The sequence below is a fragment of the Melospiza georgiana genome, chromosome 7 (assembly GCF_028018845.1).
Source record: "Melospiza georgiana isolate bMelGeo1 chromosome 7, bMelGeo1.pri, whole genome shotgun sequence".
Taxonomy (NCBI): Eukaryota; Metazoa; Chordata; class Aves; order Passeriformes; family Passerellidae; genus Melospiza; species Melospiza georgiana.
The window spans coordinates 4,045,860-4,060,269 of record NC_080436.1 but is presented as its reverse complement, the minus strand read 5'-3'; the positions used below and the strand labels follow the sequence as shown (position 1 = coordinate 4,060,269).

The following is a 14,410-nucleotide window of genomic DNA, read 5'->3' as shown; positions in this document are numbered from 1 at the left end:
AAGGCTTGTCCGCGCTCCATCACCAGGTGGCCCCAGAAAACTGCTTTTGCTTTCCTTGCTGAAGCCTCCCGTGGCTGGTTAAACGCCACTGCTTTTAAGTTTTCTTGGCTTTGGTGTCCTCAAAAGCAGGAGGGAGGAGAATGTGATCTGCATTTGCCAACATCTCTGTGGGCAGATTTCAGCCCTGACCCTCTGGGGCTGGTTTTGATTCTGCTGCCAAGGACGGGGGGAGGTTTCTGTGCCTCAGGGGATTTGTTTGGTATCAAAGTCCCCTTGGTGGCGATTTGTGGATGCGGGAGACACCCCTTGATGGTGTGGCTGTCACACAGGTGGCCACGTGGGGAACATCCCGATGGAAAATTCTTTCCAGGGAGACATGGATTGAAACAGCTGCAGCTTCTTTTTCCATGGGATATTCCCAAGGAGGAGCACTGTGATGGTGTTCACAGGGGTTCTTGGATCAGGGAAGAGATGAGGATCTGACTCCATGTTTCAGAAGGCTTGATTTATTATTTTATGATATATATTACATTAAAACTATACTAAAATAATAGAAGAAATGGTTTCATCAGAAAGCTAGCTAAGAATAGAAAGGAAAGAATGATAACAAAGGTTTGTGTCTCGGACAGAGAGTCTGAGCCAGCTGACTGTGATTGGCCATTAATTATAAACAACCAACATGAGACCAATCATAGATCCACCTGTTGCATTCCACAGCAGCAGATAACCAATGTTTACATTTTGTTCCTGAGGGCTCTCAGCTTCTCAGGAGGAAAAATCCTAAGGAAAGGATTTTTCCATAAAAGATGTCTGCAACAAGATTCCTCCCCTGCCCAGCAGCCAGGAGCAGGAGCACCTTCCACCAGCCCAGCAGCTTTCCTGGAGGTGCCTGCCTGGAGCAGCCCTGGAGGAGATGGAAAACAAGAGAAACTGTTTTCAGTTGAATATCAGCCCCCTCAGGCTTGGAAAAAATAGCAGAAATGCATCAACAAAACACTTTAAAGATGCTTCATAAATAGTTTTCCCCAACTTGTTCTTACCCAGGCTTTCAGCACAGGCAACTTCCCAGCCCTCTAGGCAGAAAAAATCAGTTACCCATCATCATCATCATCATCAAGGCTTTGGCTTGGGAGGGACCTTCAAAATCATCCACACCTTGCCAAGGGCAGGGACACCTTCCACTATCCCAGGCTGCTCCAAGCCCCATCCAACCTGCCCTTGGGCACTGCCAGGGATCCAGGGGCAGCCACAGCTGCTCTGGGCACCCTGTGCCAGGGCCTCAGCACCCTCACTGGGAGGAATTCCTAATTCCCAATAGCCCATCTAACTCTGTCCTCTGACAGCGGGAGGCCATTCCACCTTATCCTGTCACTCCAGGCCCTTCTCACAACCCAAAGTCCATCTCCAGCTTTCTCGGAGCCCCTTTAGGCCCTGGGATGTGCTCCAAGGTGTCCCCATGAAAGCCGGGATCAGGCAAAACCCTTCCCTCTCCCCTGGATGAGCCAGGACACCAGATCCCCTCTGCCTGGAGGGGGATAACCCCCTGCCCTTCTCCATTTCTGCTCCTAAGACCTTGAACCTGGGCTGTCCCCTGCCCCTCACTGCCCACAGCACCTGGGGACAGCAGGGATCCTCCCTGTCCCCAGCCTCACCCTTCCTGCTCCAAGGCTTTGTTTCCCTCAAGCTGTTGCTGCAGAGGGAATTTGGGGATGCCTGGCACTGGTCAGGTGTGGATTGGGAGCTGGGATCTGACCTTCTTCTTGATCCTGGTGCATTTTTCCCTAAATCAGGCTCAGCAAGTAGCTGCAAACAACCCTGCACCTGCTAAAGAGCACGGAGCTGGATTTTCCCCCTCTGGCCATGGAGCAGCTCCTTCAAGGCAGAAAAAAATCCCAACCCAGCAGCCAAGAAATCGGGAAAAAAAAAAAAAAAAAAAAAAAGAAAAAAAAAAAAAAAAAAAAAAGGACAGGCAGCAAATAAAGTGCTCTGACATTTTGGGGGGCTAAGCAGAAATTTGTGGTGCAAATCACCCGAGGAGGCAATTTGAGATGCTGCTGCTGAGCCCTGGGTGATTCATGAGCCCTAAATCTCCACCAGCCCTGTGCTTTCCCTCTCTCCACAGCTCCAAGATTTACTGCCCCGGGAATGGGTGCTGGGAAATTGAGGGTTTTTCTAAGTCTCCTCTGCTTATCACTGGCAGCAGGGCTAATCCACTTTCCTTTTCATATTTTTTTTTTTCCTTTTGGCTTAGGACAGAGAGTCACAGAAAAATTACAGGGTGAAATCTGCATGGCCGGCTCCTTCCCTAGGCAAAACTGCTTTGCTCAGGAATTTTGCCACGGCAGGAAGGGGCAATTATTGCCCAGAATTATTCAGGCCAGGAATGAAGGAGGCCAGGTTGGACAGGACTTGGAGCAGCCTGGGACAGTGGAAGGTGTCCCTGCCTGTGGCAGGGGGTGGAACAAGGTGATTTTAAGAATAGTTTGTGTTGGAAGGGACCTGAAAAAAAAAAATTTTGTTCCACTATCCACACCTTCCACTATCCCAAGCCCCATCCAACCTGGTTCGGGAACACTTCCAGGGATCCAGGGACAGCCACAGCTTCCCTGGGTACCCTGTGAATTGTTCCTCCTCACAAGGAACAATTTCAACCTGTCATGGTTGAGCTCAGTGATCTCACAAATATTCCCCAGCCTAAATGACTCTTTGGCTCCCTGGCACCCTTCTGAGGGCAGCAGGGATTTTGGGAGTCCCAGATGCAGCAGATCAACCCTAAAAGCACCAACACCTCAACCCCTGAAACGATCACAAGGAGGAAATCCTTCTTTCCTCACTCCCCACACTCCAGGATTTTATTCCAAGCAGCCGGGTAGGACATCCAAGTGTGAGCACAGATGTTTAGGGAAGAAATAGAAAACCAAAACTGTCATGGTTTGATGTTGGTGTAATGTTAGTGTTTTTATTAAAGTATATTTTTTGTAATGTTTGTTGTGAGGTGTGATTAGAAATAAAGTAAGTTTTAGTTTAGGAATAAAGGAAAAAACTTAATTAACTTACAAAATTAAAAAAAGGAACATACAGAACTTAGAATGAAAATTTTTAATTTTTTTTAAATTTGTAATTTTTACTATTACAAGAAATAGAATTTTAGATTTTTAATTTAGTTATTATTTTTAGATAATTGTTTTTAGTTTATTATTACTTTTTAGAGAATTAATTTTTAGTTTATTAAGAAGAGAGGAGTTTTTTTGCATTATAGGCTTTTTTAAGAAACAGTTGAAAATTTTTGTGTTTTTATGTTATGTGTGGTATTGTTTGGAGAACATTTGTTATTGTGACTTTTTAATGTATAGTGTTTTTGTTTTTGTGCATGAATTAGAGTTATTTCTAGGGTTTTTTTAAGGATGTTTTGTTTAGCTTTTAAAAATAAATAGTTTTTTAGTTTGGAGACATTAGTTTTTTAAATGTACTTTTTGGGGTTGAGGTGTTTTGAGAACAGAGATTTTTTTTTATAGAAGATTGGGGGCATTATTATTTTTTTATTGTTATTGTTTACGTTACTTTTTATATGATATTATTGCACTTTTTTGTTTCTAAGTTATGCTGATTTTTTTAATGTAGTTTTTGTGTTACGGTGGGGGGGGGGAGGAAGGTTTTGTTTATAAGAAAAGTTTAGTTAAATGTTACTTTTTTTTTTTTTTTTTGGTAGGAATTTTTTTCAAACTTTTTTTTTTGACTGCTCGGCTGGACCCGGAAAGGGATGAGCAGAGTTGGGGCTGCAGCGAAAGGAAGGCACAAGGAGAGAGATTTTTTTTTTGTGAGTATCACAGCCACGGGTTAACAGCGAGGCTGTGAGAGTTTGCAGAGGACATTTCCGGGCAGCTTTCACACCTCTCTTTATCCCGCAAAAATCAGTGAGCCGAGAGGGAGAGGCATTCTGGCCCAGGATGCCGAGAAGGGCAAAAGACTGTAAAGCTTCATCGTGGGTGTGAATCCATGAAGTTAAAAAATAATAAAATATTTCTAATACATGCCTCTGATGGTCCTGCACTGCTCCAGCTGCCTCCACTCCTGGCTGCTGGCCTCCATGGATTTTGGGCTGCCTTGGGGAGTTTTGGACACCAATTCTCTTGGAGGAAGAGTTCGTTCTTCTTTGGTGTGTGAATATTTCGGTGTTTCCTGGGGCTGAAGCTGTAGAAGAGCCTCAGGCTGGTCCTTGGAGGACCTTGCTCGGCCTTGAGGAGGCATCTGAGGTCACGAGAAGGAGCTGAGCTGCTGCTGTGCTGCAGATGAAGGGATTATTTCCCACGCCTGCTTTAGGAGCTCGGTGGATTTAGTAATTTCTCCGCTGCGACGCTGCTCTTATCGCCCCTCCAGCCCTTCCTCCGCACATCCTTCCATCCTCCGTCCACCTGGAGACTCCTCCGGGCCTCCAGACCGTGGTGTTCACCCCGGGAGCTCCGGGAAGGAGCGGGTGGGGATGGAGGGATAATCCCAGAGAGGTTGAGGGCTGGAGGGTGACACAAAGCACAGAAAACACCCAGGGGAGGCTGTGCCCAGAAACCGCTGGAGAAATTAATGTGAACGGAGCGCTCAGAGGGGATCACCTCTGTCAAAGCTGTAGTGTCTGTCTGTCTGTCTGTCTGTCTGTCCTCATTGCCCTGAGTTGCTCTGCTCTCCCCCATTAACCCTGTCCGGGGGGGAGCCCGGTCGAACAAACCCAGCGAGTGGGAAATCCTTGGAAAGGCAAAGAGCGGCTGAAGGGAGGAAGGAGAGGATGCTGACCACGGCCAAAGCCACGCCGAGGTCTTTCCCTCTCCACCAGGGCTCAATAAGTGGGATTGAAATAAACAGGGCGGGAGACTTTTTCTCCTTTCTAACGCCTTTATTAAAAGTGATCGTCTCAAGGTTGGGAGGCTCGGCAGATCCATGGCCACTCCATCGGATCCATGGCCACTCCATCATCGCTCCCAGGGTGACTTGGAGGAGAAGGAATGTGCAGCTTTGTCCACTAAAGGGCAGAGTTAGGGGATCCCAGCCTCATGAAAGCAGTGGGCATGGCCCCGTAACTTTTTCAGGTTTTGGGTTTATGCAGTCTCGGCCTCTTGGTTCCAGCTGAGGTCTTTGCTCAGGGCGAGGGGCAACCCAGGTTCTCAGCATCTCTGCAGGCTCGGCACTCTGTTCCTCACGTCCAGACATCACTCTGATCTCTTAATTCTGTGTTGGCTCGTTGTTTTGGGGGTCTTTTCGGTAAGTTTGGTGGGGTAGCCTCCCATGGCATGCTGGTCTTGGGGTTATTTTGCATTTTTTTGATGTCCCCCTCCTCTCACCGTCCGGGGAGAAGGGCAACTTAGCCTCAGGCAGGGATTTGCCGATACAATTAACAAAAACGACCGGTGATTACAATAACAAACAGGTAGAACTTCACCTTGGCAGCGACTGGTTCACCTGGTTTCACTCTGCAACCCCCTTTTTTTTCCCCCCCCCGCCAAAAAAAAAAACCTGGCAGATTTTTTACTTGTAACAGGATGAGCGTTCCATGCGGGGAAATTCCCATTGCTGCCCCTTGGGAAAGCGGCTCCTTGGGCAGAGCTCATCCCTGAAATGCGGGGAGACGAAAGCGAGGAGCGCCCCCAGCATCTGGAGACCCCAATCCCTGCTGCTCCCGCATCCCAGTCATTAGTCACGGCTCGCCATTAATTAATTAATTAATTAATTAATTAATTTTCCCCAGAAGCGGGGGCAGCCCTAATTGCAGCCCCGCTTTGTTTGGGCTGGTGTCTCTGCCCCGATCGCGGGAACAAAAGGCGGCAGCAGATCGGGACAAGCGATGCCACAAAGGAAGGGAGCAGCGGATGCAGGGAGGATCCTGCGTGCTCCCAGAGTTGGGATTCTCCCTGCAAATCCATCTTCCCCCTCTCTCCAGCTCACGAGATTTGGCAGAAAGCTCCGGGGTTTCGCTCTGCCCGGGTGATGGAGGGCTAATTGGATGCAGATTAAAAGTCACTATTAGGGATAATCCCTGCGCGGGGAGCATCCCTCCCTCAGCTCTCCGGGGCTCTTTGTATTTGAAAAAAAAAAAAAAAAAAAAAAAAAAAAAAAAAAAAAAAAATTAGAGAATGAAAAAAAAAAAGGACAGTTGGAAGCGCAGGATGAGCTGGGGGAAGGGAGATGGGATGGGGGAAAGCTGGGAAGAAATAATTGCCATGTCTGAAAACAGTTACTATGGCAGCGACAGTCTTCGCGCCGCCTGAGCCGAAATGTTGGGGACCGGCAGCGGTGCCTTTGTCACATCCTCAGACACACATTTAGATGCTAATGCCGCCTTTAACCTTGGCTGCTTAACCTTGATAGGAGGGGAAGGGCGGCCACGGGGGGAGAAAAAGCAGCGAGAGGCGGGAAAAGATGGGTTTCCTCTGCCTAAATTTGCCACCGAATGCACTTGGCAGGCTCCTCTGAGCTGCGATTAACGCTGTTATTTCTGCGCTTGATATTCCGCGGAGGTTTTACCAGCTTATTTATGGATAGCAGGCATTAGCAGCAGCATAATTCACCGCTCCCGTTTATCTCCGTCCCCTCGGGATTGTCTCATCTGGGGCCGCTTTGGAGAACACCCCCAGGTCTGATCGGCCTGGCTGGCAAATCTCGCCTTTATTTAGAACCGCCGTGAAAAAAAAAAGAAAAAAAAGAAAAAAAAAAAAAAAAAGGAGGGGTGGGCAGGAGGGAAGAGTCCCCTTTAGAGTTTGGATGGCGCGGAAGGGAATTTTGGGCTTTTCTTGAGGCTCCAAGCTGTGTCCAGCAGCGGGATGGAGAGGGGGGATTCCCTGGCTGGAGCAGCATCTCCTGCACTCCCGGCCCGAAGGTGAATTCCTAAATCCCTGTTTTTTTTAATTCCCTGAATTCCCTGTTGCACACAGATGAGCCACTGATTCCGGGAGCGGCCCGGGTTGCCCTCGCTCCGGGATTATCCTGGGCTGCAGCCTTTAAGGAAGCTTTGGCTGCAGCGATTCGGGCGGAGGAGATGAGGGCAGAGCCAGTGCCGGATCTGCCGCTCACAGATCTGACCCTATTCTTCTGTTTCTGGCATTTTTAAAAATCATTCTTTAAAGCTCCGGTGTGACGGTGTTCACAGGGGTTCTTGGATGAGGGAAGAGACGAGGATCTGACTCCATGTTTCAGAAGGCTGATTTATTATTTTATGATATATATTACATTAAAACTATACTAAAGGAATAGGAGAAAAGGTTTCATCAGAAGGCCAGCTAAGAATAAATAGAAAGAATGATAACAAAGGTTTGTGGCTCGGACAGAGAGTCTGAGCCAGCTGACTGTGATTGGCCATTAATTAGAAACAAGCACATGAGACCCATCACAGATGCACCTGTTGCATTCCACAGCAGCAGATAATCAATGGTTACATTTTGTTCCTGAGGCCTCCCAGCTTCTCAGGAGGAAAAATCCTAAGGAAAGGATTTTCCATGAAAAGATGTCTGCAACGCCCCAGCTCCTGGAGTCGGGTGATCTCTCACAGCTTTCTCCACGTGCTTTGGGATCCTCATTTCTTTGGCGTGGTGGCAGCAGACTAAAGCCTGAGCTCACTCCAGCTCAGAGATCCGTCCAGGGCGGCCCTGCTGCACAAACTATTTCCATTTTCCAGCCCATCCAGGGCCTGTGCCTCGGCTTTGGATGGGCAGTGGTGCTGCACTCATGCCACGGAGTGTTTCTCCCACCTGCACTGAGTTCCCTGCTCTTTTCCTGCTGTCACCACTCGGTGATTTCCACAAAACTGTGCCCAGTGTCACCTCTGAGGGCTGCAGGAGCAAGCTGCCTGTATTTTTAATGATGTCATGTATTAGCAGGGAACCTTATCTCCACACAAAGCCTCCACACGCATCCTCGGGATGAAATATGTGTGTGAGGAACGATCCCACTCCAGCCCGACAAATCCTCACCGCACGCTGAGGGGTGAAAGCATCCTAAATTAAAAGCAATATCTGTCTTGTGCAGTGCTCTTCTTTCTCTGGGGCTTTTGGCTGAGCTGTCACATAGAGTCGATATTTATTTTACAGAGGCTGTAAAAGAGGCAATGGGTAATACTGCAGCACCCAGAGCAGAAATAAAGACAAGAGCTCTGGCTCAGGTGCTGGCAAAAAAGCTGGGATTGCCAGGAACTGTTCAAGGTCAGGCTGGATGGGGGCTTGGAGCAACCTGGGGTAGTGCAAGGTGTCCCTGCCCGTGGCAGGGGGCTGGAACTGGGTCTTTAGTTGAAAGTAGATCTTTAAGGTCCCTTCTGTGAGTAGCTGGGACAGAAGTTCTGTGGCTCGGCTATCCTGAGACCTCAGGAGCTTTATCAGGGGTTGAGGTGTGGAAACTCTGCACATCCCTTCGGATGTCCAGAGTTGCTGAGGACCTTGTCAGGGGGCTCAGAGACCCTGGCATGCTGCCCAGGAACACCTGGAGACTTGATTTTGACCCTTCCAATGAGTTGCCAGTTTTGTATGAGGACGTGAAAGTCACACAGGTTTGAATGGTGTAATAACAAAATAATGACAGGGTGAAAATGTAGATTTCAGGATTTTTGGTATAGGGGTTATGGGGACAAGATGGAGGAATCAGGGCGTGTCTTGCCTATCTTCTTTCTTCTTGTTCTCCATTTTCTGCTGTGATGTTGGCACTTGGGAATTGATTTAGAGTAGAAGTGCACTGTCTAACATAGGTGATAGGTGTTGGGAATTAAGGGTAAATATGTTATATGTTTTTTGTAGCATAAAAGGACAACACCGCCCCAAGGGCGGTCAGAGTGCTCGTGGCTGCCTTGCTGAGCAGATCTCGGCTGGGCAGAAAGAAAATTTTATAGATAAGAATTAATAAATAACCTCAAGACCGAAAAGTGAAGAGTCCAGACTCGTTCTTCAGTTGCATGGGCTGAAGAAGAGACATCCTGCACATCTCGGGGCAGCAAATATCAACAGCCAATCCGAGATTGAGGCACTCACAACCTTTGCAGAATACGAGACCCAACAGGCGTTAACAGTGGAGATCAACATTAGTGCCAGCCCTGCCCTGGGTCCAGCACAGGTGAGGTTTTTCCCCCTGTGGCACCTCTCTGTGACAGCTGCAGGGGACACAGACGCTCCACATTGCTCTGCTGCATTCCTGCTCGAATCATCACTGGTGTCCCTGAAAAAAGCTGCGCCTGAGCAGCTTCTGGTGTCTCACGCGCAAGGAACAATCCCAGAGTCCCAGAACGGTTTGGGGTGGAAAGGACCTGAAAAAAAACCATCTCACCCACGGGCAGGGACACTTTCCACTCTCCCAGGTTGCTCCAAGCCCCATCCAACCCGGCCTTGGGCACTTCCAGGGGTGGAGCAGCCCTACCCTGGAGTGGGTTAAGGGTGGTTAAGTGGTTCCAGAGTGACAAACATAAGGATAACCACGCACGGGGGGGATTGCTGTCCCCGAGGAGCAGGAGCTCGGGCAGGGCCAGGTGAGCTCGGGCAGGGCCAGGTGAGCTCGGGCACTCTCAGGTGAGCTCGGGCAGGGCCAGGAGAGCTCGGACACTCTCAGGTGAGCTCGGGCAGGGCCAGGAGAGCTCGGGCAGGGCCAGGAGAGCTCGGGCACTCTCAGGTGAGCTCGGGCACTCTCAGGTGAGCTCGGGCAGGGCCAGGAGAGCTCGGACACTCTCAGGTGAGCTCGGGCAGGGCCAGGTGAAGCTCGGGCAGGGGCGGTGCGGGCAGGACGCGGGGCGGAGCGGGAGGAAGGCGGCGGCGCAGCCCCTCCTCCTCCTCCTTCTCCTGCTGCTCTCCTCCTCTTTCTCTTCCTCCTCCTCCTTTCCCTCCTCCTCCTCCTCCTGCCGGGCGGGGCGAGGCTCGGCAGTCCCGGCGCGCTGCCGCCGCGTGGAGCCGCGCTGCGTGTTCCCGATCCCATATCCCATATCCCTCATCCCTCATCCCCGATCCCATACCCCACATCCCCGGTCCCGGCTGGCTCCGAGCCGCCCCGAGCCGTGCCCCCGCTGCGGGCCGGCGGCGCGGCGATGGGCGCGGGGCTGTGAGCGCGGCCGGGAGCCGTGGCCATGGGGAACATCTCGTCCAACATCTCCGCCTTCCAGTCCCTGCACATCGTCATGCTGGGCCTGGACTCGGCGGGCAAGACCACGGTGCTCTACCGCCTCAAGTTCAACGAGTTCGTCAACACCGTGCCCACCATCGGCTTCAACACGGAGAAGATCCGGCTCAGCAACGGGACGGCCAAGGGCATCAGCTGCCACTTCTGGGACGTGGGCGGCCAGGAGAAGCTGCGCCCGCTCTGGAAGTCCTACAGCCGCTGCACCGATGGCATCATCTACGTGGTGGACTCAGTGGACGTGGACCGGCTGGAGGAGGCCAAGACGGAGCTGCACAAGGTGACCAAGTTCGCCGAGAACCAGGGCACGCCGCTGCTGGTCATCGCCAACAAGCAGGACCTGCCCAAGTCGCTGCCCGTGGCCGAGATCGAGAAGCAGCTGGCCCTCCACGAGCTGACCCCTTCCACCACCTACCACATCCAGCCCGCCTGCGCCATCATCGGCGAGGGGCTCACGGAGGGCATGGACAAGCTCTACGAGATGATCCTCAAGCGCAGGAAGTCCCTCAAGCAGAAGAAGAAGCGGTAGAAGCCCCAGCCGAGACGGGGAGGGATGGGGGAGCAGACAAAGGAACCGAGGGGGAGACAGAACCAAAGCGATTCTTTTGGGTTTAATCGTTCTCTTTTTTTTTTTTTTTAATTTTTTTTTCTCCTCCCCTTCTTCATTTTCCCCCCCCCTTCCTTCCCCAAAGGACAGACAATAGTGGTGATAACAAAGCGGCTCCCGCCAGCCGAGCCCAGATCCCGGAGCTCCCCTCTCCCGTGCTCCTGAGGCTCTGATCCGGACTCCTTTGGGCTGGAAACATGGAAAACCGGGATGGATCCCCCCCGGGATGAATGAATCCCCCCACTCCCTGCATCTCCGGGACCGCCGCCGAGCCTTTGTGTGCCGGGGAGCCAGCAGGGCAGGACCCTGCTGGAGCGCGTTCGAGCGGAGCCCAGCGTGCTTCTGGATCTCTAACGGGGGGTTTGGGGGCGTCGGTGCCAGCCCCCCCCCCCCCCACGCGCATTTTGGGGCGGGGGGTGAGGATGAACTCGGCAAGGTCAGCGGGGAGGGGGCGTGCAGCCCTCATCCCTGCATCCCCGCATCCCTGGGTCCATCCCTGGGAATGGATCCCTGGATTCCCCCCCTGGATGGGGGCGTTGGACCAGCAGAAAATGTCTTGGAGAGGGTGGGTGTGATGGGTAAGGGGACACGCACCCACCCTGGTTGGTGTTTTAGGGTGCAGAGCAAGGACGGGCAGCCTTTGGCTTGGCGGGGAGGATGCGACACTGGGGTGCCGAGCGGCTGCTGAATGGTGCAGAGCGCTTTTGGCTCAAAAAAAAAAAAAAAAAGGGTGGAAAAAGGACCCGAGGGTTTGGGGTGAGCGCTGCTGGGAGCCTTTTGGGGGGGCTGTGCAGGACCCCCGTTTCTCAGAGGCTCGGCGCTGTCGCCTTCTGCAGCAGAGCCCCCGCAGGTGGGCATTGTCCAAGTGCTCAGGTGCGGCTTTGGAGGTGATCCAAACCAAGGGTTACTTAGCAAAACCCCCCAAAAAAAGGCAAAATTCGGGGTTCTGCCCGCTGTGCTGCTCTGCAGTGGGGCGGGAGGCCAAGTCAGGGAGAGTCAGGGCAGGGCAGGATGGACGGATGGACGGACAGACAGACAGAGCCTGCAAAAAATCTCTCTCTGCTGGAAAGGGAAGATGGCAGGGGGTGTAGAGGCATGGGGCGAGGGGTTTGTATTAGGTTTCTAATAAAGATTCAAACCCGATTTAAAGCCCCCGGCAGCCACGGAGGCAAGCTGTGTCTGCTGTGCAAGCTGTGCCTTGGCCCCTCCTGCAGGTGAACATTTCATACCTGCACGGGGCTGGGCACCAAAACCCACTCAGAATCCTGTGGATCCACAAAATCCTGCGGATTTCAGGGTCCTGGCTTCCCACAGAGCTGGAGCAGCAGGCAGACCTCAGGGGCCAAAGGTGCTGGATTTGGAGGCAGGCAGGATTTTCTGGTGATTTTACACCAGAGCAGCCAAGGGGAAAGCACCAGGCAGACAAAAGCCCTTCGGGTTCAGGGGTGTTGATCCCTCCCCACACAGCATTTTTGGGGGGCAGGAGGGGGGGTTTGTTAGGGAAGAAATGTTGCAGCAGGAGTTGTTTCTTCTCCTCTTGTGGGGTTTGAGTCGCCGATGCGTGTGGGCTGGCCCCATCCCTTCAGGTGGCTCTCTTCCCGCTCCCTCGGGTTTCCCTGCTTTGTCCTCACCTCCAACACTTTGGTACTTGCTGTCGAGAGAGAGAGAGAGAGAGAGAAAGGAAAAAAAAAAAAGAAAAAGAAAAAAGAATTATTTATTTTTGATGCCACAGAAGCCACGTGTGTGAACCCGTTTTTTGGCAGAAACATAGAAGCTGTGTTGACCCCAGCAGCTCCAGGGCCAGCAGGCTGTAGGAATGACACGGTGGTGGTGGTGGGCTTTTTTTTTTACCTCCTGGTTTAGCAGATGGAAAAAAGGCTGGTTTTTTTTAATGGAGCTGGCTCCTTCCTGGGAGCCTGTGTTCCACCCAGGAACAGCTGAGCATCCCCTTGGAGAGATGGCAGAGGGCTGGGAGGCTCGGGTGGGACGCCCTTGCCGGCCGCTCCGCTTCCTGCAATAATTAAAAAGACTTTTCCAACGAGCAGCTCCTGGCTTCCGTGGTGTTTCCATCATGTTCCCCCCCCCGTGTGAAGGGTGAGCATCGCCCTCGGTGGGCTGCAGGAATTGGGGCCCCAGCAGGGCAGCCCCCAAGGGGAACTGTCTGGGCTCTGTGCATCCTCTCAGATTCTGGATGACCTGGGTGTTTTGGCAGGTCTCACTCCCCCAGGTCCATCATTCCCTGTGTGTTCCCATCCATGATATCCCACGTCCTGCCCTTGCCATTGTCCATCAGTCTCTTGTCTTCCTTTTTTTTCCTTTTTTTTTTTTGTTGTTTTTTTTAAAGATGCAGACATAACGCTGTGAACCGAAATAAATTATTTATACAATGAAAGGGCCTGATAAAAAAAAAAAAAAAAAAAAACACAACAAAAAAAACCCAACCAAAACCCAGTGTTCTGCTCATTTCTCAGTATCAGTGCTGCGTTTGGTGTGTGGTTTGAAGGAGAGGAGACAAGGGGACAGAGAAGTGACCTGCTGAGGATCCAGTGTCACATGACAGCCTGCTAGGACATGGGGGACATCCATAATTTGCTGGTTAATGAAATCTGAGCTCTTTGGCAGGTCACTTAATGTCTCTGCATCTCTGCTGCTGCCTGTGAGAGAGGAGGAGGAGGAGGATACTTTTTGGTGAAGGGAGGGGGGGGGGGGATTTTGTTCCACCGCCTCCTCTGATGTGAAATCCGTGTCAGAGAAACGTGGATTTTGACTCCGCGCAGAGAGAAAGTTCCCGTTTTTGCTCATTGTGGCTTTTTTTTTGAACGGGTGGTGGCCTCGGTGGCAGAGAGCCAGGTCTGCAGGGGTTAAAGCAGCACTTGGGAACAGGATGCTGCAGACAGAGCTCCAGGCTCTCTCTGCTCCTGGGTGGCTGCTGACACAGGAAACCCAGCGTGACATTTCGGGGCGGGGGGGAGCGGTGGAGCTGGGTGGCAAACGACTTTCTTTTTTTTTTATTTATTTCGATTTTTTTTTTTTTTTTTTTTTTTTAATGATGACAAGGCAGCCAGAGGGGAAACGATGAGCCTGACTTGTGAAAGTGAGATGGGGAAGGGCTTGGGGTGTTCTCACCCTGCCTGAGGTTTGTGGGATGTATGCAGTGCTGGGGTAAGGGGAATGTGGTGTCTGCTCTGCAGGGTCAGCCCTGGGGGCTCTGAGGGGTGACAGGGCACGGCTGGAGCTGTGCCAGGGGATGTTTAGGCTGGATTTTAGGAAAATGTTCTTCCCCCAGAGGGTGCTGGGCAGTGCCCAGGCTCCCCAGGGAATGGGGAGGCTGCCAGAGCCCAAGGAACATTTGGATAGTGGCCCCAGGGATGCCCAGGGTGGGATTGTTGGGGTGTCTGTGCAGGGCCAGGGCTTGGACCCCACGATCCTTGTGGGTCCCTTCCAGCTCAGGAGATTCCATGGTTCTCTGAGCCCAAAGGCTCATCCAGAGCTGCTGAGCTGCTGTCCAGGCTCAGAAATCCCTCGGAGCTGAGCTGGACCGCGGCATTCCAGGAATTTTCGAGTTGTGCATTGCTCAGCTGCCCCCCGACCCTGCAGAGAGCCTCTGGAAGGTGCCGTGCTCCCCATGGGCTCCCTCCTCACCCATCGTGGGCTTCTGTCCCTCTGCCACACATCCCA

General features: G+C 51.9%; 1 protein-coding gene across 1 annotated transcript; it reads left to right on the top strand.

Annotated features, from left to right (window-relative positions):
* Positions 1-9,850: 9,850 nt before the first annotated feature.
* Positions 9,851-13,133, top strand: ARL4C (ADP ribosylation factor like GTPase 4C). The gene is made up of 2 exons (XM_058027759.1): positions 9,851-10,650; positions 10,818-13,133. Exons 1-2 carry the CDS (start codon positions 10,076-10,078, stop codon positions 10,903-10,905), a joined length of 663 nt encoding a protein of 220 aa, XP_057883742.1. The 5' UTR covers positions 9,851-10,075; the 3' UTR covers positions 10,906-13,133.
* Positions 13,134-14,410: the final 1,277 nt, after the last annotated feature.

Coding starts and splice junctions, on each gene's coding strand:
- ARL4C (XM_058027759.1), top strand. CDS start 10,076: ATGGGGAACATCTCGTCCAACATCTCCGCCTTCCAGTCCCTGCACATC. Junction 10,651..10,817: donor CTCAAGCAGAAGAAGAAGCG/GTAGAAGCCCCA, acceptor CCTTCCCCAAAG/GACAGACAATAGTGGTGATA.